The sequence below is a fragment of the Lagopus leucura genome, unplaced genomic scaffold (genome assembly GCF_019238085.1).
Source record: "Lagopus leucura isolate 7727_CA_CO unplaced genomic scaffold, USGS_WTPT01 Super-Scaffold_100157, whole genome shotgun sequence".
Lineage (NCBI taxonomy): Eukaryota > Metazoa > Chordata > Aves > Galliformes > Phasianidae > Lagopus > Lagopus leucura.
Genome location: NW_024962334.1, coordinates 41,009,078 through 41,035,802, shown reverse-complemented (window position 1 = coordinate 41,035,802; position 26,725 = coordinate 41,009,078). Strand labels below are relative to the sequence as shown.

The 26,725-nt window shown below is 37.3% G+C and overlaps 1 protein-coding gene across 7 annotated transcripts in view; it reads right to left on the bottom strand.

Moving 5' to 3' along the window:
- The window catches only part of DIP2C (disco interacting protein 2 homolog C), a 291,284-nt gene that overhangs the window by 48,540 nt on the left and 216,019 nt on the right, over positions 1–26,725 (bottom strand). For all 7 annotated transcript variants that reach the window (XM_042888242.1, XM_042888244.1, XM_042888245.1 and 4 more), the window contains 15 exons: positions 25,766–25,859; positions 25,529–25,648; positions 24,620–24,734; positions 20,158–20,297; positions 18,526–18,662; positions 16,102–16,310; positions 15,340–15,454; positions 12,584–12,785; positions 11,743–11,852; positions 10,884–10,964; positions 7,177–7,300; positions 5,428–5,549; positions 3,527–3,638; positions 3,306–3,415; positions 442–572 (listed from right to left, as the gene is read on the bottom strand). In XM_042888242.1, the coding sequence (XP_042744176.1) occupies positions 442–572; positions 3,306–3,415; positions 3,527–3,638; positions 5,428–5,549; positions 7,177–7,300; positions 10,884–10,964; positions 11,743–11,852; positions 12,584–12,785; positions 15,340–15,454; positions 16,102–16,310; positions 18,526–18,662; positions 20,158–20,297; positions 24,620–24,734; positions 25,529–25,648; positions 25,766–25,859 (1,922 nt within the window). The remainder of the gene's footprint in view (positions 1–441; positions 573–3,305; positions 3,416–3,526; positions 3,639–5,427; positions 5,550–7,176; positions 7,301–10,883; positions 10,965–11,742; positions 11,853–12,583; positions 12,786–15,339; positions 15,455–16,101; positions 16,311–18,525; positions 18,663–20,157; positions 20,298–24,619; positions 24,735–25,528; positions 25,649–25,765; positions 25,860–26,725) is intronic.

Genomic DNA, 26,725 nt, shown 5'->3' with positions numbered 1-26,725 from the left:
TTGCCATAGAAGTACCTTCTGTAATAAAACACTCCTACACAACTCTATAAAAAATCACATCCATATGTCTCACAAATGAGGAAGTCCCCCAATATCCACTTGTGCTTTCAGAGTACAGAATGAAAAAGAGGAAACCAGGAAGCCACCTTGGTAGAGTACTGTCTTCATCAAATAAAACTAGTCAGACTTGGCAGAGAGAGCAGGGAAACAGCAAGAGCTTGATGAACAGGCATGCTGGTGCTCTGCACTCCTCAGCCTTAAATACCCACAGCCATGCCCCACTCAAGGCAAGTGTATTCTCCATACAGCATTCTCCATACAGCTTGTGGCAATTCTAATTGCCTGTGTTAGTCCCAGAGGTACTATCTGTTCATCCCATCCTGACTGCTGTGTTATAGTACAATGGAAGTGATATTTTAAAAGGTTGAGGAGAAACCTCACCTGCAGAGGCACCAGAGGACAAACCCAAGTCCACAGTACGGATCCAGACAGATAGCAACTTCTCTGGAGGGATAAAGCTCACACTGCAGCTTAATAGAACGACAAAAGGCACTAGTGGCTGCATGAGACATCTGAAAAAAAAAAAGAAAAGTAATTAAAATGATCAATTATATCATTCAGAAGACTCATTCCCAAACTGAGCTAAGTGTTTAAATCAGTTACAGGATGAAGAAAACAGATATTGACTTTGTGCTCAGTGTAAATACACATGAAATTTATAACTAAGAAAACAAACTTTCCTTCAAGAGGACATCCAAGTAACCATGAAAGGGATGGAGAGACAGAAAGAATGACAATTTTGAAGTGATTCAGGGAGAAAGCTGTGTGGTTTCAAGATGTGCTACGAGCTGTATGCAAACCTAATGATAATGAGCTAAACTTTCTGGAGGAACAAAGGAATGAATGACTGCAGGACAAGAATGTAATTTGAATGCTTTGTTGATCTTCAGTCATATATTTCAAAGTACATACTTACTTATACAATAATGACAGAATATTGTCAATACAATTCTTAAATTAGAGAGATTTTTGTATGCAAAATGGTAGTAAGAAGCAAATCATTCAGCAGCCTCCAATAGACAGTAAACATTCTGGTTAACCAGCTCCTAGCTGAGAAACAGGCTTTTGTTTCTTTGTTTAATCTTGAGAGCTCTCCAAGATAAAGCCAGTGAAAAAAAGAAACACAAACACTCATCAAAAGATACTTTTCTGATGCACTCTTTCTAGGAATTTTACATCTCCTTACTGACAACACCTACTGTGTTAGGATGTTTCTCACAGACTCACCCATTTTGGCTTAGAAGTTCAAACTACAGTGGGAACACAATAACTTATTTTAATCCCTGTCCTCTCTGCTAATAACCAAAAGCATGCCTGTGTTAGAAGGACAGCCTAGATAGGATTTAATTCATCTAACTTTTGATCTCTGCTACATATTGGCCCAGTTTCCTTTAACACTATTACAGTCAATGGAGGAGATCAAGCACCTGAGAGGTAAAATTTATTTGGTCCTTAACAAATAGAACGAAGTCACTCAAGACATGATTTTTTCTCTGCTGTCTGTGAATGCCATAACTGAAGCTGGACATGCTCCAAGTGATGCACTATGACCAGCTCAAAACAGGTGTCCACACTGCGAATGGCTGCAGTTTGAAGAGATTAATTCTTCTCTAGCTCAATCAAGATCATTTTTTCCACAGAGGATTAAACTGAACTCTGTGGGAAAACAACTGCTGTTATTCTGTGATTTTTTACACCTTACTGGGTTCAAGCTAGGGAAAAAGTTGAGAGTAAACCTATGTGGAATTTACTACTTCCAAAGTGACTATAAAACATCTAACAGCTTTTCAGAAGCCACGCAAATTATTTAGCCATTGTTTTTGATTAATCACCACTGCATTATGACAAGCCTTGGGGCCTCTGGTGATCCATCCATAATTAATTAATCACTGGCAATGATCTAGTTGATGGCACTATTTATATAAACTTGCTGATTTAGCAATTTGAAGGGTTTATGACTGAGATATCTGGAGCTAATCAAGAATTCCATGAGATACTTATCTGTATTTCCCTTTAGCCACATTAAATTCTTCACCTCGCCCTAGCCTTGACTATCTTTAAAGCTCTGCCAATATTGACTTTGTATAATTAGTAGTCAGTTCTATAGGTCTGATAAGGTGGAATTCAGATCTGATTTAATATAGATGAGTATGTCTCAAACAATCATTGAAGACTCCCTGTTGAGGAAATGAAGACTTAAATGACATTCACCTCCATTCAAAAATAGATGTTTCAAATAAACCAGAGGAATTATACTCTGAAAGTGTCTGCTTCTGTCTGTTGACTATTGAGGAGCCCAAGGACTAGTCCATGTCTAGTAGGTATAGTAGCTCATCACCTCAAGTTAGATGATATCAATCTTCTAGGAGTGCCTGATACATAACCATAAGCCAGGTCAACCATTTAGCCAATAGTCAACCTCGGGCAGATCACTTCACTTTGTGCTTCAAATTTTCCATCTAAGAACTGGGTCAACAATGCTTTTCTTTGCTTTCAGTTTTGTTTGCTTACAGTTTCTGAAAATAGATGGATGATGTCAAAGTCATCACAGTCCTTGGATATGCAACAGATAGGAGTAAGAAAGTAACAGATAATACGAGAGGAATTTTACTTCTGCCTGTGCACTGCCGAAGCCAACACTGGAATAACACGTGTTACGAGCCAGAAAAATCAGGTTTGATAAACTGTGTTGCATTTTGGAGGAAATGTCAGAATAGTGATTTAAAGAGCTCAACATGCCAAAGCTTATCAAGCAAACACATAAACACATTGTTTGCTGATTACATTAATCTTGTACAAGGTAAATATACCAGAAATGTAACAGTTCCCATAATTAAATGAAAAAGAGAATATTCAAAAATGATGGCCAGCAGTTAGCTGCAATGAGGAACAAACAATAGATGGGTACTGGAGCAAGTTAGAAGAGAGATGACCAAATCTCATTTCCTTCATAAAATAGAACGAATAGATGCTTCTGTTAAAGAATGTTTCAGGCAGATAAGCTATTAGGCTATCTGCAGGCATGCTGGAGCAGGAGAAGAGCTAATAACTTCCTGCACACTGGACAGCAGTATGGAAAAGCCAATAAAGACAATTTAAAGTAATCAAATAATGACTGTAAGAGAGGAAGCAATTCAACATCTATTACCAAAAATCAATAGAATTTACAAACATGCAGCGATGTACTTACTACCTGCCAATCAGGCATGGGAGCAGGAATGCCAACTGTTAAAAGAAGCTCCTACCTTTACCCCTGCTAGCATTCCAGTTGTAGAGACGCTGAAGTCCAGGTAAGCAAGCGTTTCAGGGTTTGAAGGTTTGTAGATCTGTGCAGGCCGTTTCTTTGGCAAGTCATCTAGTGAAAGTAAAGAATGAATGGATGTATCTTACTCCAGTGACAGAAAGATCTCTCAATGCTTGACAAATAATGACAAAAAGAGAGCAGAGCCCTAGCCTTGGCACTCACCTGTATCTAGTACTGGAGGCCACGTTCTGACATCCACTGCCGCTGCCGCCTCTCGCGACCGTAACAATTTGCATATTAATTGTGTAGTCATTAAGCAAGCAGAGCGGCTCACCTAGGAATTTAACAAACAAATAATAACACAATAGGATGCTGATTAATTCTTCTAAAAATGAGCAAGACTATGATTTGTCTTATGCCAGAACAGGACACAGATACATTAGTCTCATATTTTCTAATCAGGAGGTGAAAAGATCCACAAAAAATTCAGCTCACAAAGCAGACAAAGCCATACAAGTTTTACAAATTACATTAAAATTGCATTTTGAGCAGAATATTGGAATGAAACTAAAGGCATATTAACAGTGAGAATGTGACTCTTCCAGTGCATTATATCACTTATCAACCCAAGATGCCAGTACAGAAGACTGTGACCAGAACCTTTCCTATATCAAGATAATATATCTTGGTTTATAAACAATATTTTGACATAAACCAAAACCTAGCCTGACACTTATATGAGCATTTTACTATCTTTAGTCAATTTTATGTTAGCCATATATTCCTGATTCTAGTGCTAGTGATAAAGCATTGGGAATTCTTCTGATATTGTCAAAAGTAACTCTAGACCAAAAATTGTGCAAGCTCCACTAAGAAATGGAGAATTTACTGTAACTACCATCTGCTCTGAATTTTAGATGATACATGCTGAAGATGCCCTCCTTTTAGATCCATTTAAAAAATATCTTAGTAGCAACTACAAGAATATTTCTTTCTGATTATAACAACTCAATATTTTAATTTCCACAAGGTCATCCCTCTCCAAAATGAAAGAAAAAAATGTACAAAACAGAGCTGAGAGTTTTTCAAGATTGGCATTAATATCACTAATAATTTCCAATATTTTATTTATAGTCAGTCTTTATGTCTTGAAGACACAATGCTTGCAAGTCAGCTTAGACCTGCCCTACTTTATTCAGTGAGAAACCAGTCAGACCTGGTTGGTCTATCAGACATCAAAGGAGAAATGGGAGAAACAATAATTCATTTTATACCACTTTAGCAGCTTTTATATGACTTTAACAGCTGATGCTTAAAAACGCCAAGCGGCAAAACACCAAATAATAAGAATCCTGAAGACAATATGCCATTTTCTCATACCTCTACTGACATTTTGAGGCATCTGATACAGTGAGGAAAGGACCAAATTATAACTATCTCCAGTTCAAATTATCAATAAAATCACATTTGTTTCAACTTCTGTTATTTCAGAGATTTGGAATTCCATTCAACAGATTAGGAACGCAATTACTCATGAGCATCAAAGATAAAATGTGATCAGATGAAGTCAAAATACCCAAATGAAGTATTAAATAAAAAGCCAGAGTAATACTTCCCCAGACAAAAATAGAACCACCAACCAATATCTTCACAGCATAATTTTGTAATTGCTTCAAACTGCAAAACAATTGGGTTTGCAGAGTTCAGCATGAGCCAAGCTAAGCTTTCCAGTGGGAAAAGCTTTTCCATTGGGACTTTTATCGATGCTGAGTGTAGCACTGCCAGGTGGGGAACCCTCCCACACTTGGCATATTGCTAAATTTCCTGGATGGTGTATCACAACTGCAGGAAAACCTTGACAGTGGAAGTCAGGAGGTTGCATGCTGTCAAACAGTGTTTACTCTGAAGCACACTGAAATCTTGGAATTCTGGAAGGAATACAATCCTTCAATCTATAACATCACCTATTTAACTGTAACTCATTATCACCCATTTAACAGTAACTCCACCCAACATCACTTGCTTAACAGTAACCCATCTATACTGTTCCCAAATACCAGTCCACTAGGACACAAGTCCACTGCCCATTTCATCTGCTTGTGCACTTTCAGATGCCTGCTCACCTCCACAATCATCTTCACAGTAGGTAACGTTGTCGCTATGTTCTGGGGATGCGGAGGTCGAACTGTTATTGGCACACAGCCTGCATACAGGCAACCATAAAATGCAGCAATCAGGTCTATTCCTGCATGAAGAACAAAACAAAAATCCTCCCCTCAAAATCAAATCATTTAATCATAGACATCTGTGTCAGCATAAATATTATTTGGGATTCAACTCAGAAGGTTAAATGAGTGACTAAGTCCTTTAACAGACTTCTTTTTCAGTCCCTTGTCAGTATTTGTTCAGCTTCACTGATTACTTTCAATTGCACTGTTCTGAGCATGAAAAACCAGTGACAACAAACAAAGCTGAAGCCAGATATCATCATTTTGGTGAGTTCTACTTATATGACCAGGAAGTAACAGGTAAAAAGATGATTTCCACAGATGAATTATCTTCCTAAATTCCATTTACACATAAGTGAGTTTCAAGAAGTGGAGTGTTCCAGCAAAAGGATAAGGGAGTACAATGTTCCTATCAGTCGTATGAGGAACATCTGAAGGTTTGTTAGACTTCTTCCTCGTGCCATTTTTAACTTCAGACATACAGCTTTGATTTATCTACCTGAAATTTCACAATCAAAAAGGGAACCTTGGCTTTGAATCCCTGCTCCTAACATAAAACTAAGCATTCCTCCATATAAATATTGACTGCAGATGTCAGACTGTGGACACTTCAGGCCACAGAAAGAAGCTGAGCTGACAATAGCATAAGGACCCTGTGACTTCTGTTTGATGGTTCTTTCGTTCTGTATGCAGGCTGTGCCAAGATAAAAGTGGGGACTGTTTTACTCTTCCACTGGAAACAGATCTGGAGTACAGATAGGTTTACTGCTCCTCTGATAGTATGATTTATGCAGGGCAAGTGAAAAGCAGGAAATAAAACCTTAAGTTTAAAACACACATTTCTTTTGTGGAAAAGGTTTCCTCATATTAACCACTGAGAAATCGCTTAAAAATGATAATGATTTAACCATTATCTTGCAGTCCCTTTCTACTGAAATACCACAATCCAGACTTAAAATGAGGCTTTATTTCATCAAGACATACAAAATGCTAAAGATAAAAGAGCAGTACTAGATCAGAAATAATTTTAAACAAATGTCAAAGATGGTACTGGTTAATACAAGCTTAAAGTCCGTATGTCAAAGTAGAAAAATTCTAACCACAGAGCTGTGTAGGTTAATGATCTACATATATATAAAGTACTGATTGTTTTTGGGTATTTCTTAATCATCTACTATTTATCATATTTCTGCTTTAATAAGGTTGATTACTTCCCAGGTACTGCTGCTTTATCTCCATGAAATGCAGTACTTTCAAATAGAAATTTGACAGTTGAACCTAAGAACGCTCAGCAGATGGAATATTTTAGCAGAACCACAGGCTCATAAAATAGTGTGTTTCTAGCAAACTAAAAGCAAAGAAGTGAATTACTGTTTAGATTTGAATGTTTATACGAGAGGGGTTTTAAAAGTACCACTTAATCTTAATATGAACCCATAGAATATAGTATCTATGTTCATACACATACATGGAGAAAAAATCTTCTAAATACATTTGACTAAGTTCAGAGAAATGCACATAAGACAAACATTTTGTTTGTTGCCAGTTCACCTGGTTCACAGGCTGGTAACACCTGTACTGCACTGTTCCACAGGCTCATGATAAACTTTTGGGAGCACCAAGGTGCTGAACACGGTTCTTTACCTGGTGGGTAAACCAAAGCCACATGGTCTCCATCTTGCAAATGCCCCCTCTCCATCAGCATGACGGCTATCTTCTCTGCTCTCTTATGTAGCTGGACACACGTTAATGAGTTGGCTATTGTTCCCTGCAGAGGAAGAAAGATAAATGTCACAGAAGACAATGCACTGCATTGATCTTTGTTCTCCTCTGCAGCGTAGAAGCTACTGGATGAGGTGCTGCAGTTTCCTAAAGCCACAATGTGTCACACATTCACTTTAAATAAGGAAACTTTCAGTCTTAAGCCAAACTGTAGCTGGAGGGAAAAAGGATGCTTGTCAAGGAAGGGAGCATTCTCCATTCCTCTCTCTGTACTCAGTGTCCTCAAAAGTGCTGCCTTTCTAACCAAGGAAGTCACAGTAGCATGTCAATGTCATGCTCATGTAAACTGTACTCCTTCTCTTGCTACACATGCAGCATTCCTGCTACAGCCAGGAAAGTGCTTTTGTGGTCTTCTGCAGCAATCCTGAGAATCTGTGGAGAGTAATCCTGAAAACTGCATCTCACTGTCTGCACCTTGGAATGAAGCCAAATGGCACAGGGGAAATACTTTCAAAGATGAGACAAAAGGCATCAGAGAAAACAATGCTTTGTGACAGGGGAAGAGAATTAGTCTAGAACAAGAGCTAAGCACATGCATATAAATGAAAGAGAAAAGACATTTATTGAATTTAAATGACTCTGGTCAGTAAGCCAAAAAAACCAACCAAACAAACAAACAAAAAAACCCAGAGTTTGTCAATTCAGATAGCACCGTCTCAAAATTATCAAACAAACATGGTGTTTTAAACTGAATTCCTGCACGCTCTGAAGAGATAAATACATGCATACATACATATAAATGTAAATGATAAATGTATGCATACATACAAATATACATATAGAGATATATATATGTATGTATCACAGAATTCACTGCAAGATCTCACAACTCTGAAGAGAAGTCAAAGAATGAATGAGCAATCAGCAGACTGACTGCTGCTAGAGCTGATCAGCCAGATCTGGGCTGAAGTAAAGAGATGGGACAATATGGGAAAGGGATGCTCTGCTGCACCTCCTCTGGGGAGAAAGGATTTCAGTCTCCATCACTACTCTGATACAACCAGCACATGTGACAAGCACTTGAAAAAGAGAAAATGAATAAACTCATGGAAGAAAAAAATGCTAACATATTCTTCTATAAAATCAGTGCCTCAAAAGTGCAATGCAACACAATTAAAAAATACTGTATTGTAATAGTAATAAGGTCTTCTGTTTTACAGAAATATTCATTGAATTATATTAAAACAGGGCAAGAACTGCTAAGGATTTAGCTTGACTGCTGATTTCAACTAATCAGCACTATCCCTCACACCACCGCAGTACATATTGATCACAAGCTTCAGAGAGGAGAGAGCAGCTGGAGAAAGATCTGGAAGTAGGGTCACAGCATGTTATCATGCATCACTTGGCATTTAGAAACGTCACACCTCAAACACTGTCAAGAAAGAGCTCAAGATAACAGGAAAAAAAGATGCATTTCAGGACATTTTAATTGGTTTTCTGGATAGTTCAACTGCAAGAACTTTTTCTAACAACACATGCAACCATGACCAGCCCTAGACGTGGCCAAAGCAATCCAATATCTGAGTAGTCGCTCACAGTAGACTTTCCAATAGGAATGCACTTGCATTCACTTTCTTCTTTCAAGACATTTCCTGCTTCAATAGCCAGGGGGAGACGGACCCTTTAGCTTCCCACATACACCAGAACCACAAGCCTTACTGACATAGAAGGGGAATTGCTGCAAATCACATATATTTGGGCAAAGTTCATTTAAGAACTCTGGCACTTGCTGCAGGTGCACAGGAAGAAAGGCAGTGTTTATATGAAGTGCTGGGAAGAATTCTGCTGTTGGTGAAGAATTGTGGGTGAGCAGAGATAACTGTTCCCTTTGGGTTTCATACCTGAAACCCATACCATAAAAACAAGGCACTGCACTAAGTTAGAAATCTAATTTCTCAAAATGCTTGGGTTACAGGAAATTTCTGATCTCAGTGAATTTCTATTAGTCATCATCTGTGAGATGTCTGGATGTTTGAGAACAATGCCTACATACAAGATGCAAGGTAGACAAAAAGGGAAAAAATTACAAAAGTACTAGGATTCAAGATGGGTAACAAAATTTGCTTTGGCTAAAACTCACCAGCCCTGTCACTTCTTTCCATTAGACAATGAATCTCCCCATAAAACAACAAACCTCTCAAATTTCACAAGAGGACATACTCCACACTGGGAGTATTAAAGGAGCAGAAAAACTAAATCTCAAAATTGAACTGTTTTTCACTTGTAAGGAACAATCAATTATTTCATTAATCCTCACTCTCCACATTGTATCTTCCCCTCCCACTGTCTGAATCCTTGTGCCAGCATGCAAAGTCTGGCATTACTTAAAGCTGAAAAGCAACAGCCTGTGTGGAGGAGATGGGACAGCATGGTATCTTTCTCATAGCATCTCTGCTCCTCACTTACAGGATGATCCACTAATTCAACTTTGTAATAGTGCACCTATGAACAGCATCCTCTCTCAACTTTTCTGCTTTGTTGCAGATAACTAAATTACTATTTCACCATTGTCTGTAAAAAATGGAAATCTTCACATAGCACTAGCTACTGCTCTGAATTAAAACCAATTAGCTTAATGACTCATTTGTAGCCTCAAACAGAACTTCCATACCACCACTGTAATATGGGCTATGGGAGCATACCCTGTAAGTACAATAACTGGTCATCCAGCAGATGTTCACAAATTGCTGGAGGTTTATTATACCACCTTAGTTGTTCAGGGACCATATGGGCTAAGAACAAATGCCAGCTATTCCAGGTGGCACAGGTGAATATCTCAAACCCTTCCTTTCCATAAGACCCTCACGTACTAGATACGTTTCCCAGTTTTGACTGATATGTCTATTGGCACTAAGGCAGGGTGGTTTGAAATCAGGCTTTCCTGCTCTGCAGTGGTCTTGGGAATTACAGGTTTGTCATATACAGTTGTCTAGGAAGCCTGCCAACAGTCTCAGTAAACTTGAGCTCTGTACCTTTTGATATGAAGTCATTCATTTTTGATAGTCAATGAAATGTTATGGCAGGCTGGCATCAACCTATGTAGAGAGATGCACAAATGATCCTCTGCAGACCCGGCTGGATTCTTGAACACATCTCTTCTCTTTGACTCCTTTCCCCATTTGTGCACCTCCTTGCAGATGGCCCAGTCTCAAAACCAATAATCATCACCTTACGTAGAAAAAGTGCTTTGATTTCACCAAACTTGTGCTTTTCAAATTAGAAACCAAGACTGTGAGCAGTACTAAGGACTACTCTTTGGTATCAGAATGAGGAGTACTGAAATAGATTTACAGTTGCAGCTCACCCACATGTATGCGGTACCGAAAGAAATGAGAAATGTATAAGATGGGGTGCCTGATACAAAAGCAATTTGTATTTTGATATTTGGCAATTATTATTCTCTTTTCCTCTCTGCCTCCATGGATAATAAATATAGCAGCTGGGTATTAATGGAAAAAGAAACAGAAAGAGCCATGTCCAGACAAAGTGCAAGCAGGTGCAGTTGGAACACCAGCCTGTCATTTGCCACACTGCAGCTTGTTAGAGCACCGGTCTGCACTGCTTACCCTGCAGTTAAGTAGTGTGTAAAGCACATGGTCAGGAGTGGTCTGAGCTCTCCACTGTAAAACTTCTGAGAGGAAGAGGAACTAAAAGAAAGAAGACTTACAGTCATGGCACTAAATAACTTCTCAGCTTTAAAAAACACATTTTTTTTGTGAATTTATCTTTCCTATTTATATTCTGAGCTTTATGTCAGTAACCATGAAACACTAAACATGAATTGATTCTCTTATCATCATACATTTATAGCAATGTGTTCTGACACAGCAATAGAGGCCTCTCTGGAACTTAGGTCACTGCTGAGATGGTGATAAATTCTACATATACTTTCGAAACAATAAAGAACTTCTTACTAATCTCTCAGAGTTTAAGCACAATTTCTGTTCTTAGTCCTACTCCTTTTTCTTACTTTAAATACACATATAGATATATACACAGATACAGTTTGAAGTTTGTTAATTTGATTATTCACATAAGCTCCCAAAAGAGCTGAACTGAAACAGAATCAAAATAATAACTAAAAAAGTCATGACCATATATGCAAATTAGATTCCTTGGACTCCACTCTACTTAGTAATGATGACATAATATAGGGTGATTACTGATAAAAGACCCATTAACACATTCTACCATTATTTTCTGTTGTCCCGTGTATCCCAGTAGAACAACATATACACGAGAAAAGCAGTGATCTCCTCTCATGTCTATTTTATATTTATCTATAAGGTGCATCTTAAAATGTGTTAGTTTGTTAGTATTAACATGTAACAAACCAATTCAGAAATAATAATATCATCTATGTACTGCTATGTCTCCTGTTGCTAATTAACTAAATAGAAGACATATTAGGAAATTTCTACTTACCTTTCTGGCTTGATCATTATCTTCTATTTGCCCCAAATCTCTACCACTGGCCTGTGCAATTCTTTTTCCAGAGACCAAGTTCCCCACCATCACAGAGGCAGGGCCAATTTCTAGAATAAATCAGACATATGTTAAATGCAATAAAAATTCTTTGCTTGTGGACGGAAATTATTTGTATTTCTTTGGTACTACAAATTTTCCTCACTGCTATCCACAGCACAGAATCTCGAGTATATCTCTGTTGATACAAATTTTGGTTGATGTACCTGGAAGACAGGTCTGGATTCACCCCATCTCTACTATATACATATTTAACTGCAGAGCTCATCTTAAACTAGCTTGGTTTTCCCCTCAGATATACCTACTGTAAAAATAATGCAGAACCTCCCTCCTAAGGTAAAAAACTTATCCAAATTCTTGGTTTCTCTTGATTCACAATCCGTTTTTAACTACTTGTTGTTCTTCTAAATTTGCTATTTAGTGTCAACTATCTTCTTTCTCTTTAATAAACTCGGCTTATTTAATAATTAACAGCCTTATTTGGAGGCTGTATTTCTGTTTCAGTCTCAGTTCATACACTTTAGACACAAGAGACCAGGACTATGAGAAGAACGTCAGCTGTGGCCTTTTAGAGCAGCAGAAATTTCACCTTTACTAATGAAGAGCATTTTACAGCATTTTTCCTTCTGAACATATTCTTCATAGATGCTGCCTAGTATACTTAACATGAACAGCTGATGGAGTTCATTCTCACCTCCATTAACAGTTATTTGATTTCACTCTTTACTGTACCATAAGCACACACTAAAAGCCACAATTCATTTGCTCCCACTCATCTTACCTGGCTGTTTTTGCCTTGGTTTTGGCAGATTTGTTACACATGTGTGGGGACACATCAGCACGTTACAAGGATGCAGAGATCCTTCCAAGAAAAGCTGTTTGGTTTCTGACAGGTGTATTCCTCCCAGCGGCGTCTTGGGGAGTGTGTTGGCTGGTACCAGAGCTAAGCAGTAGACGCCCACTTGATGAATACTGTCAATAGCCTAAAACAAGCAGGAAGTCAATTCTAATGAAAGGCTAATTTTTCATCATTATAATAAACGTGTTATTCTGAATTGCTGCATTAAACAACCCTGATAATTAACTGAGAGTAGAAAGACACTTCAGCAGTGCCTGTGATAAGGAGGTTCTTTTCATTGGGAACAGGTGGATGGAAATGTAACGCTGATGTTGTTACACTCATTCCAGAAGATAAAAAACGCATACAAAAGCCTAGTGCCAAACACATGGAAATCTATTAAGAAATGCACTCCTCAGACAAATGATAGTAGTATCCTGAAGATTTTTCACTAGGATGTCTGAGAACTCATGTGAAACAGATCTGAGTCTGCACACTTCTCAGAATTAACGTTCAAAGGCTTCCTATCAACTTAACATCCAGTCCATCCTGTGGAGCAAAGAAAAATGGTGAATGCTGCACATGTATCACATGCAGCTACTGATGTATGCAGCTTATGAATTTTTAATTTGCTAAGATAAAAACTGTTTTGCTCCCTGATTACTCTTAGAAGATCCTCAGGCAGGAATGGGAACTTATTCAATATAAAGGAAAACTACACAGGCACTGACTTGAAACAAAATCTTTTGAATGCAAACCTGAAAAATAAGGATTTTTGAATCTTTAACCATGTTCACTGTCTGAAAAGTGGAGTCAACTGCATCAATTTCAAAAAATCAGTCATGTTCAGTATCTATGTAATTCATCTAGCTAAACATGAATATGCATGCTCTTACATTTTAATTCCATTCACATTTTAACTGGTTATTTTCCTTACACTGGGTGCAAAAATTGCAGCCAGTGAGTTAGAAAAACAACTTCTGACATCCAAACAGACTGGGAATCAAATTACAGACAGCATCTCTAATGAGAAGTTAAATGTTCAGAAATATAATTGACTTAACTTGCATCTGAATTTTTAACCACGAGAAATGTGAATGCATACATTTGTTGCTTCAAAGACGCAATCTATATTCTGACAATCAAATAATGATTTATAGTTATGTACTTAAATTTAGACCAATAAATTATTGATTACTTCTATAGTCACTCTAAATAATGTTTTGCTTTTGTCTTGCCTTTGCTTTATTTTTATTGATTTGATTGCAAAGAATAATAAAGCAGTTACTTGTTTTACAATCATTGCAGTTTTAATAGTAGTAGATCTCATGGCAGTACAAGATCACCTCACTGCTGGTCTACATTCCCCCTACGTTAAAAATGAGCAATAGTTAGATATGCAAGACTGCCAGGAAGCAATGTCTCATGTATCCAGCAGAAATCTGAAGCCTCAAATCCCAATCATAATGTTATTTGTAGGTTTCTGAAGGGCAGTGATAAATCACAGGGTCCTCACTTGAGATTAGCTTGAAAGAAAACTATTATAGGGTAAGCAATTAATTAAAGCACATCACAGTGTGGCTCCTAGGAGTGCGTGGAGAGCAGTGCCCAACTCTGGAGGGATGAGGGCTGTTATACATGAGTGACTTCCACACTGTTTGCTTTGGTAGCTACCTCTGTGGCACACAACCTGAAAAAATGCCATGGATCATTCAGAACTGTCACCTTTCCCATTCTGGAATTTGGCACATTGCTGAAGATGATGAATGACTTTTCACAGAGATGTGAACTGATGAACTAAACATTGAAATTTTGAGAGAAGGGTACAAGTCAGCTTTTTAAAACTGCTGGTATTTATGTCTGCTGATGAGATAGCTTAGTTTTTGAAATGATTTAAGCCAGGCGGTAAACAGAGTGCCTGAGATCTTTGTCTTTTTGTTTCATTGAGAAAACTGATTAGAGATGCCAGAACTTGCACTGAGTCCGTATCTGCTATGTTGTTCAAGAAAAGAAAACTTCATACTCTGAGAATATTCTCTCTCCTGGTGCTATGTGCCTTGTGTGATTCACGAGACGGCCGGAATGGGATTTCTTGCAATAGGTGTCCTCTATGCAGATAACCTTATCATAGATGCCTGAGCTAATGAATCCCTTCCCTTCATTGCAGTGGAAAGAAAAGTCATTTTTAGGTTGTTTCTCAAATAGTTTACTTTACCATGGTGCACTAGAAACATAATTCTTTCCCGTTCATTAAAAAGAAATCTGGAGATCTAGTTCAGTTCTGTATATACACTTTTGATAAAGTCAACTGCATAACATTACCTTTCTTTGTTTAGTAAGACTATGTTAGCTTTTAACAGTAAGTATACATACACTCATTCACCACCTTTTTGTAGTAATGAATCACTATATTCTCATGACTACACGGTATTGGCTTTTTGCTGTTGCTTGCTTCAAGTCATCCTGGCTTTCTTACAGCATTTTAGTTATGTTTTACACATTGGACATACGTGGTTTGGGCAGGAATTGTCACCCAGAAGAAGCTTATTTTGTGCTTATTAGGTAGTTTGAAGTGTGATCAAAGCAATGCTCACAATTGCTCAAACACGAATGCCAGGTTACTCTGAAGGTCTAAATGTTCAATTAAAAAAAAAAGGAATTAGGAAAAGCAGCTTCCAAACATACATTAAAAGCATTACCTGCAGGACTCTACTCATCCACTGAAAACTGTCTTCCTCCGTGGAATCTGGCCTTTGCTCAGCAACAATAACTATTCTTTCATCATGCAGCACACTCACTGAAAACACTGCTATCCTATAGGAGAGGAGGAAGGAAGAGTATTTATTGCTAGGATAGACGACAATAAGATCCTTCTAAACCAACTCTCTGTAGCAATATTTTGTTATTTATTACTCAGAGGATTGGTGCTTTCATAAGCATTTTATTTAAGGGGAAAAAAACAACAGTTTTAGAAAACTTCTGAAACAGGTATATAGAATCTCGTTCTGAACTCATTAGTAAGGCTACAATAACAGCAGAGCTCAAGAAGTAAACCTTCTTAGGATAAAAACAGAACTAAATTTGTGTCACACCAAGGCTGCTTTTAAGCAGTTATTCAGCAGCACAAACACCTTCTTCAGCCATATCTTAGAAACAAGTAACTGCAACAACTTCAGAATTAACCAGTTATTCTACTGGAAACTTTTAAAATGACAGTTTTGGATTTCAATATTTAAAGCCTACCTCAGCTATGACTTAGGTTTTCCTCTGCTGTCTCCTGCCTCCGGCCATATAAACAGTAATTTAGAGAAAATGCAAAGAAATTTCACAGCATCCCTATTTTATCAACAACAGAAAGCCCTGTGCAGATTAGGAACTACCTTTTGGAAGCATTTTGGGTCACTTACATCTAATCTAAGCAAAATAGGGACTTCTACTTAAAGTAAGAAAAAGGATCAAACCTGCCCCTGTAGACAAATTTCATTGGTTCCACTGCGAGTGCTGTTGCTACAATGTCATCAGCATTATGTCTTCTTCCACTGACAACCATCAAACCATCCATTTTGCCAATGACAAAGACAAGTCCACCTGGTCCTATAAAGCCTAGTAGTCCAGTCCTTATAAAAGGATATTCAGTGATAGGGCCACCAGAACTGGTCATAGGAAACACCTGTAAGACACAAAAACACAGTTTTTCTATTCTATATACTAGAATGGTACTGCTTAATACCATGCTTATTTCAGGCGTGGTTTTTCAGAGAGCTCCTTTGGAATAAAGTAAATAAGCCTCTGATGATGCTCTTTTATCTTCTCTAACCAAAAACAGAACACTGAGAAACTCCTGTGCTACAGTGTATAATTCTCAGTACTTGAGGTTTGGCAAGATCAGTCTCACTTTGTTTACCAAACACATTTTTCCTAGCTATGGCTTGTAAATAATATCTGACCTAAATCAATCTATCAGTCAATCAGTCAAGGTAAATAGTACTGAATTAAAAAAAATAAACAAGCATGTTGTACTAAGCAAAACTAATCAGAGGTGCTATGCACAGAGCAGCTCAGTAAGTAAACTGCAAACATGACAGTAGATGCTCTTTTCAGTATCTCATACTCGATTTCAATGTAGTAAAGAGAAATAAACAGGCTAGAAGTAAAGCTATTTTCAGGTACTGTATTTTAATAACTCTTGATGTCATTTATCTAAGGTCAATTAAATCTTCACAGGACCTCTGTTTAATGACAAAAAATGAAAAAAACATTCCTCTACAGTAACTCTAATCTTTTGAACACCAAAACTAAAGATGACTTCCATGGGATACTTTCTACGCAGGTCAATTTATCCTGTTTTTCTCATTCCAGCTAGCTCAGCATTATTCTTCTGGTGAGCTACTTGGATTGCATTCTGACACAAGCACACATTCCTACCATCTTTTCTTAAAAAACTGAAAGTCTAAATGTAAGTTATTTATGACAATGACAGGTGGAAGACCGTGAGTACAAAAAGTCCTTCAGGGCTCATCTGAAAATAAAGGTCAAATTCTGCTGCCAGATGTTCACAGGTGACTCCTCCTGAGCAGATTTAAAGCTTATACACCCTCAGCCACAACTCATCTCGGCAACACAAACCTCAGTCTGTTACCTGCAACACAAATTACACCATAAAAGAGAAGAGAGTCCCACTTGCTGAGAGTTGTTAAGAACTTGCATAACTTCCAAAATGAGTAGTCCTGCTGACTCAGTGGTAATTTATTTGCTTACCATTTGGAATAACTCTAAATGTACTGTTCAACTGCAGATCTAGCTATGAATTATGAATGATTTTATAATTACAGCAAGTACTCCAGAATGAATGTAAGTACCTTTCTATTCTGAAATATGTCAAATATGAGATTATCATTCACAATGGGTACTGCTAATTGCTCTTGTAGCACAGTAATCAGCAATCTACAAATTTCAGGTCACAGTAGCATAGTAGGATTCTTGGCATCAGTAGCAGAATGGAGGATTATATCTATCAGCATCCATTAATTATTAAATGTACAATGTTTACAATATTCAGTTCTGCATAAGGAAAGCTGAAACCATTTTGCAGGAGATATTAGTCATGTGTAATCCATAAAATATGGTAATATTAGAAAGAACATTTGTTAACAGAAATATATATACACTTCTCTTTTCCTCAACTACTTAAAGAGAAAATAATGAGAACATGAATGAATAAAAGTCTCAGCTGAATATTTTTCATTGTTTCTCTGATTTGTCCACCATTTCACATTGGCTTCAACAGAAATTAATGAGAACAAGTGAGCAGGTACAACAGAGCTGTCAGTACAGCAGTCTACGCTGCTGCTGAAATGTACTGGAAGACAGACCACACAAAGCACAAAGGTTTTCACCTTAGGCTGTTCAAACAAAAGCAGGTGGGGGGCACTAATTAGGAAAAGTTATCTTCACTACTCAGATATGTCTCGAAGGTTGTGTCTGTCAGGTTTCTGTATAAATGCAGGCTTTAAAGGCTGGGTGGCAGAAATGATGGAGACTTCTTTTAAGGACATACAGCAGCTCTCCTACTGCTTGCAACAATCCATACATTATTACCTTTCGAACTTTGCCTTTTTTCCTGATTTCCTTGTGACTGTTTCAGCACCTGGTATCTTCTTCCAAAATTAAAGAAAAAACTCCTCACAGCCAGAACTAAACCCACAAAACAATCTGTTTTTGCACTTAATGAAATGGGATTCAGTGAGGATTATCTGCTGCAGTCCCAAATCACAAGCACTGATTATTGCTGATATTCTAATATTGTTACTGTCAATATTTTAAGTGAAATATTACCCTTAGAAAGTTAAAAAGGAATATTTTACATAGAATTTTTGCAAGCTTACCTCAAAAGTGTTTTTAGTCATGCCCGAGAGTCCATAATATGATGTACCCGTTGCAATAGCACATACACATAGTTCTCCTATTTCATCTGTTTTACAGAGCTGAGGAATTCCATCTGGCTTTACTGAACACATTATAGCTAGGGAAAGAGCAAATGAATTTAAAATATATTATAAAACTAACTATAGTACAATATAAACTTTGCATGACACTGTGGTGGAGTTCAGATAAGTAAATTATATTTAGTCACTAACCAACAATCTGTCTCTCAAACTCTAAGATGCTGAATACTTCTAATAAAATGTTACTTGCATTACATATAATATTTACAAAAAGAATGCAAAGACCTTTATGTAAACTCAATCATTTAACTGAAAACAAAACCTAACCTCCCTTGCTACCTAAAACCTCAGCTGATTTGTAATATTGTTGTGAAGTGTAACTATGTTCCCAGTTTTGCATATCAAAGAACAGACTTGGTGCAGTCAGAGCAAAATGAAATACTCTACGGGCATTCTTGACAATAATTACACTGCCAGGGCAGCAAGCATCCAGGAAATACACTTCTCACTAAGCAGCAGGTAACACCATATGAAATATCAGCATGTTAGAGCAGACTAGTCCCACTGTTTCACTGAGAATTTATCAGAGCTCAGACTGGTCTTGCAGGACTGAGGAGACAATCAGAGCTGAACAGGAGGGGTTAGAAAGCACTGGTCTGAGGAAGAAACATCATTTTGTGTGTAAGCCACACAAAAAAGAGTCAGGTATGCTGCTACAGCTGGAGCAGGAGTCAAGCAAGTGTGACTTCATAGTTGGGAAGATGAACAGGGTAGACCAACAATGTGCCAACGTATCTTTAAATACGAGCATGAAGAGTCTCTAATGACCTTTCTCTCACTCCAAGGACGATCAAGAGTGTGCACTTTTCTCAACACTACTAGAATATAGTATGAGGTGCAAGGCAGTACATCTATAATAATATCTGATATGATCGCTATTAGACAACAATCCATCTTCCTGTATTTCAAGTTGCTCAACTGAAATGTTTTAAGATGCATAATTTATGTTTTATTCACTTGACATATGATAGACATTCTGTTATGAAAAACTACAGTGTTACCCTTTTCTAGTCTCCATAACTTACTGCTAAAAATTTAGCTGTTATGAAGAATCTTATCTTCATTTTTAGAAGCACTGGCTTCAGTATCAATCTATCAACGTGAACTGTTCACTTATACTTTCTCTTGCTGATGACTGAGTGATAGCTCAATATTTTTGGAGAAATATTCTGCAAGCCCTCAGATAGCAATTTGGTTGACCCATAGCATAGGTTATAGAATTTTCTCAACTTGTTCTATTTTCTGTACCTCACAGTTAAGAAATTGATGTTTTGATCCGATGTGAGGCTGTTCAAAGCATGCCGATAATGTGGAAAGAGATCCACAGAAGTAAATACAGATAAGAAATCTTGGTTTTCCAAACCATAATTTGATAAGGTAAGGCTTTTAGTCTAATTTTTTTTTCAAATACATGCAGTCTGATCCTAAAGCTTTCTATGACTTACTACGTAAGTAATTAAATTAATGAATTGACTCATAGTAAGTTCCAAACAAAACTCTTTCAATCCTTACCTCCTGGCATCACTAAGCCAACATCCTGGACAGTCAGAACAGACAGCTTTTCTTCAGAGTCCACCCGAATCACTCCGTATGTGAGACCATGCATGGACAGAACTCCTCTGCCTGGTGGCTGATTGCTGTCATCTGTTGGCCTGCAACCATGGTTTATAACATCATGCACCATCAGGCAGATGTAAGCATTTACTTAATGGATTAATATTGAAAACACTCCTCTATTTGCGAGTTTAAAATAGTGGTTTTTTTCCCCATTTTCAAGTAATCTAGCAACTCTCCCACTCAGTAGTTACCCCCACATATGGGGCTGCAGAGATGAAAGTAATGTCTAATATTCACATAAAAAGCTTGTATTTGTTTTCAAATAGATTTACAGTCTGCTTGATTAGCCAAGGAAAGGGCTTTTGACTTATTTAAAAAATATACAAAGGCCGTGTAGACAGAGTAGAAGGCAGCTGCATTCTAAATATTTGGAAATAATTAGTAAATAATTTGACAAAATCTCTGCATATTACTTTCTTACTTAGGGGCAACTTAGAATTAGGAAACAAAGCTCACCTGGCAGAATAAAAGCCTACCTCTAGCATGCTGGTAATAAAGCCAAGATCAGAATGCAAATCTTTTATCTTTAACTCACAGATGAGATTTCCCACTCAAAATACTTAAATACTTTCAATTACTAAGCAGAAGAAATTAGGTTTTAATAGATTTACTGCCAAATATCTGTAGAAACTGCGAGGACTTCATCATCTTTATTTTAGTGCATGTAATTTAATTATTCCTATTTTAACTTACCCCTGAAAATGAAAACAAATTGTATTTCATCAGTCCTGGTCAAAATGCTGTGGATGCAATCACTCAGTAACACCTCAGTTTGCTCACATTCACTACTGATGCTCCGTACAGACTCACAGCATTAGCACAAGCTGTCAGCTTGTTTCAATATAAAACCCCTTGCTGTATCAGTGAATACAATGATTACATATATAGAGTGTGGCTTGAGCAAGCAAATGTTGACATACGCTGACTATTAAGCCAGAGGAATGTGTCAAGACTTTTCATGTCTGGAAAGATTCTTATACTGTACTGTATTTTGAAAAGCATGACTGGAGGCTAACATGATGCTGATTTGAGTATGGATAATGCATCCACATAGAGCAGCTAGACTCCAGCTATTTTCAAAATCTATAAACTTGTCAATAGTCCCTTCAAGATTCTGCATTTTTCCTAAGTAGTCCATCATAACACAATGATTTCATCACAGGCAATGTCCTTTCATGTGACATTTCTCCTCTAATGTGCTTGAAATACTAGATAGACCTTAGCCTTAGCCCATGTTCAGATAAGCACTATAAATTTCAATTAATACATTTTACAAGGCATATTTCTCAAGTGACATTGTCAACACAGAAGGATGTGGGCACGCTTGAAAATGCATTAGAGCATAACAAATAGTGCTAGCAAAAGAACAGCTGTGATAAATAACATTCTCATCATGTCAAAAGAACTTTCAGCCACATTAATTGATCAACTTCTCATCCTTGCTCCTCAAAAAGCCCATTTTATTGCTCAGGACATCTTAAATATATAAAAAGAGAGTACTGGTCTCCTGCAGGCACACAAGATGTTCACAACCTGCTGCAAGTGGAGAACACCTAGACTTTTCTCACACACATTTTTTTGTGTTACTTATCACATACAAAGGCTGCTAAAAATAAAAGAGTGGATGTAGCCCTGAAAGGCACTGGCTGTTCCTTTGATTAATTAAAAAAAAATCAGTAAATTTTAAAATAAGTTATTTTTATTTAAGTAAAAGACAAGGTGTGCAAGGGAGAGAAGCTAGAAGCACGGGGCCGGTTAGGATCTAGTTGGGCCTATTCAATAGAGCTGCCTTTGGTGTAGCCTAGGCTGAGGTGACAGCTTTCCCAGGTGAACATGGAGCACAGCACAAAGGAAGCAGAAGAATTTGGTGCCCAGGACAGGTATTCCAGAGCTGTCATTTTAGAGTATGCAGGTAGTTCAAGGTGGATCCCTCAGCGAGTCAGTTAGCCCAGCTTGAGCCTCCTCTTGGAGGCAAGTAGTTCCCTGACACCAGGAGGGAACAGGGAGGAACAAGGTGTAGGTATGAGGTGGGGAGCTAAGCACCTAGCAGCACAGCAGGCAGCCTGTTAGAAAGCATCCTGTGAGCCACAGTCCTGCCGTGCAGCAGCCTCTATTTTGTCCTGTTTGTGAAGTCCACAAAGGTTTTCTTTACACACTCCATATTTTTCATGTCAGATTTGGAATTCTATCACACTGCTTCCTAGGTAAACAAGGGTATAATTCCACCTATTCCATATGCTAAGTACATTTAGCATAAGCCAGACAAACCTACCCCTTTAGTTTCCTCATCCATGCAGTAAGGACATTTATCTACTTCAAAGTTGCTTTGTTCATACTGAGTAGCTATAGAGCATTTTAAGAACTGTTATGACTACCATTTAGAGATACAAATTATTGCTACTTTTTGTCATTTGTTAGAATGGCAACAGGCATGTACTTTTGCACTCCCTTAAGCAAGCAGGTTCAGACTCCTATGCAGTAAACCAAATAGGAATACCATAAAGAATTATTTGCGTGAGACATTCCTTTAAATATTAGGGTTTATGATTCATCTCTAAAGGTAAAGTACCTATTAGTCTATTACTGACTGTCTTTCTCTAAACTACAAGTGTATTTCAACAGAGAATTGGTTTTGTTACCCCTTCTTGCAGAAAGATCAGTAGAATTACACCACAGATCTTAAAAGTCAGAGCATTAACAGGGAGCTCTCTGGATCTGTGCTCTGCGGAGAGTCATTTTAAAGTGTACTTCAGCCGTAACTCTTTGGAACTTGTATGATAATGACTTTACTGTTGCTGGAGATGGCTTGAATAAAATGAAAAATACTAAAGCTCACAAGTTCAGCTAGCATTACCCTGCCATTATCCAGACTTCAAAAAAAAAAGTGGGTATGTGTTCAATAACATTCTCTGTAATAAAAACGTCTCTGTAATGACTTACTGAAGCACTGAAGATAAAAATGCTCTTTTTCGAATTATCAGCTATTTTATGTGCTAATTTATTTATTTTTTAATGTAAGCTCTCAATGCTAGTTAATTTGAAAATGAATCTCTAGTGCTTCGCATGGATCTAAGCATAGAGTTTAAGTCTAGAAAGGGCAAACCACCCACTGCACACTGAGTCGCAGTGAGTTCTCCCACTGCATAACCTGTGATCTAGGGGCAGATTTTCCATTTCTACTACAGGAAATGAAAACTCTGACTCATTAATCAATGTTCAGAATAAACAATGTATGCTGCACATGAAAGCAACAGTTCCAAGGGTGAAGGAAGTGAAGAGCTGTGCAGCCTACAGCAGAGAAACCCAACACATGGGAAACACAACTCACTCCTTACTACTCACTGAGAATGGGGGAAAGGCTATTGGAGCTGAGCGATGGGCTCTTCGAGGCAGTGCAGAAGGAAAACTGACCTGGGCAGGATAAGTCACTGACAGACAGCTTTCAGGCATTTTAGGTTAATAATGTGGCCGAAAGGCAACCACATTCTTGGCGTTGTGTCTTTCTTCCTCTGATGTTTTGTTGGAAAGCTAACTGAAAATCTGGTTACATTTCACTTAATATAATTTAAGCTTTGTGGCAGGAAGTATTTTACTTAGTTCTATTACAGTGCTTTACAGTTTTATACTTCATGTTTCAACATGTGAAAAAAAATCATAAACGGTGATAGAAATCTGAACTTAAAAACAAATTGCCTTCTGTTCTAGGCATTGCTTTTTGAAAATTCTGCCAGAACAGACAAGTTAGGGTATTTACTGTGTCTTACAACACCTCGCAACTGGTGGCTGCTTTATAAGGATATTCCTGTACATAATTCTTAATAGTCTTATTAGAATTTCTCCATTTTATTTTTAGGCACAAACCCCACAGACTCTAAGGGCATTTCTAGATGATTACTAAGAGTTTATGACAGGTTATAAAGTGCTAGTTAGACAAAAACAATCTGCACAAAGCCATAACTCTCTTTAAACAGACTGGTTTAAAGTACGATTTTTCTTAGTAGCAATTCCATTTAAGATCCCATGTTTTAACTAATTTTATGCTTACAATGGCATTTTCCCATTTCTTTTTACAGAATTAGCTTTTGGATTTCAGTCTATTTAAAATTAGACATAATTACAGGAACAGGAATGTTATAAAGTGTTCTTTATATAGTAACTTAAAATTACTAAGTTTTAACTAGCTTGAATTACTAAACTACAAATGACTGTATGTCCGTTTAGACAAAAACAAAATGAAAACTAAAAACATAACTCAGAAGTTAAGCAAGGAGATTCAATCTTGAATGCATTTTTTCGTTTCTTTTCACATTAGCACACATCATGTACAGTGAGTTTGTTGCGCTGTGTAACACAGTACCTTCGGATAGCCACAGTGAGGGCTTCTGGTGAACTAGCGCAGGGACAAATGACCTCCTGTCTCAGACCTTTGCTTTGGAAGACATTGAGAAATGCATCACAGGAAGAAATAGACCCTGAGGGAAGGAAAAAAATAATCAGAGGAGAAAGCATAGTCTGATTTCTAAAGTGATGCTATTCAAATTGCAAACTTGTTATTCAATATGTTAGGCTTTTCTGAATGAAAAAATTTAGAAGAACCCACTAGGAAAGAAGCCTTACCTGATACAACTATATGTATGTGTATACATTGAATAAATACTAATTTTTGACCATAAAATCCTTTCGCTATGCTTTCACAGAAAAGCCATTAATGCCAGATTTATAACATGAATGTCATTACAACTTTTCTTTTTAGGATGAGGCAAATGAAAGATTTAACTCAGAAATCCTAAGCAAGCTCCTGCAAAAAGGAAAACACCTATGCCTTGATATCTTAAATAGTGAAGAGAAATAGTTTTTACAAGTACTTTTCAAGGAGTGATCCTGATGTGGTTCTCAAGACTAGCATAATCATTCCCCCAAAATTCTCAGATCAGTCTGTATCTGTAAGCCATCATTCAGAAAAAATGTTTTGATCCTCTCTAAAACTTAAGGTTATTTACTTCAATTTTTGTACATGGCTGTCATGTTAAACAAAACTGGATTTGCTGCAACTTACGTTGTGCGGAATATCAAGTTTGCTTCAGGATTAGCTAAAGAAAAATATATTTTAAAAAAATTCAAAATTAATTACTGTTTCAATAAATATCAAATAGTTTGCAGACAAACCTTATACTTTGTTAAATATTTTAGCTATGGTGATTGAAACTATAGAAGCAAGATGGAAAACATTCCCTATGCTCTGCTGGACTGCAGAAGCATCACTTACATGGGTTGGCACCATCAGCTACTATGAGCATTCGCAGTGAGGAAAGGTTGATGTCTCTCTGATCTCGATGTGCCACCAATGCCCAGTGCATGTCTCTGGATTTTACACAGGCAACTTTTGCTGCAACAGGAATGGGAAGATTTCTGATGAACCATGTGAAAGCTCTACAGCAGTAAAAACAATTTGTTCTTTTGATTTTGGCCTTCAAATATACTTTTATATATTCTTATTCCTTACCTTTGTATTGACACACTTTCTGTATCCATGACAGTGGATTCACTTTCATTAAGGAATATGGAATACTTATAACATGCATCATGTTCATGACACTCTGAAATCAAATAAGATAAATGGGTTTTATATAACAATAATGACAATTATTTATATTGTTTATGGTCAGAGGCATCTATGATATTTCTTCCGTGCTTATTTTTATATTCAGCGCTGGCATTTATCTTTTCCTATTTAGATATTTACATTAGGAAGAAATGGAATCACCATGTTTGAATGTTTTAATTAATGATTACAGATTTAGACTAATCAGATCATAACTTTGAAGCAGAACAGAAAAAAAGTTTTAAATAGGTTTTCTTCCTAAGCAATTGACTTAAAATACAAAAGTAACAGTAAGCACTAAAAATATATAGATCTATTGGATGAACAATGGTTGCCCGATGGCTGTGTAGGTTACTATCATCCCTGAGCCTGCTATTTTTTGGTATATATGATGACTTCTCCCAATATATCCTTCTAAAGAAAATCATCTCCACAAAGACTTGCCAGTGGGAAAAAATTATTTGAAAGAGAGTAGACCAAGAAAGTGAACTCCTGGATTAAGCAGGGACCAAATTATTTTAATATATAATGAATGATGACTTTTTTTTTTTTTTTTTAAATTCTGCTCCAGGTAGGTAATTTCCAGTGTTTTTAACAAGGTTACGAGAAGTTGAAGAATGCATAGAAAAAAGAAGCCAATGACAGCAAACAGGTCTCCTAGGCTGAAGCAGTCGATTGCTTTAGTAATTTCTCATGGGTTGCTTTCAAACAGCTTGCACTGCTTTTCTTAGCATTTAGAAACATCTTTGGAGGGCAGCGTATCTCTCCTTACTGCAGATTGAGTTAAATAAACTATTTCCTTTGGAAAATCTAGGTTTAAGAAAGTTTTACTGACACAGGTTAAGTGTCCCACTGGGCTGG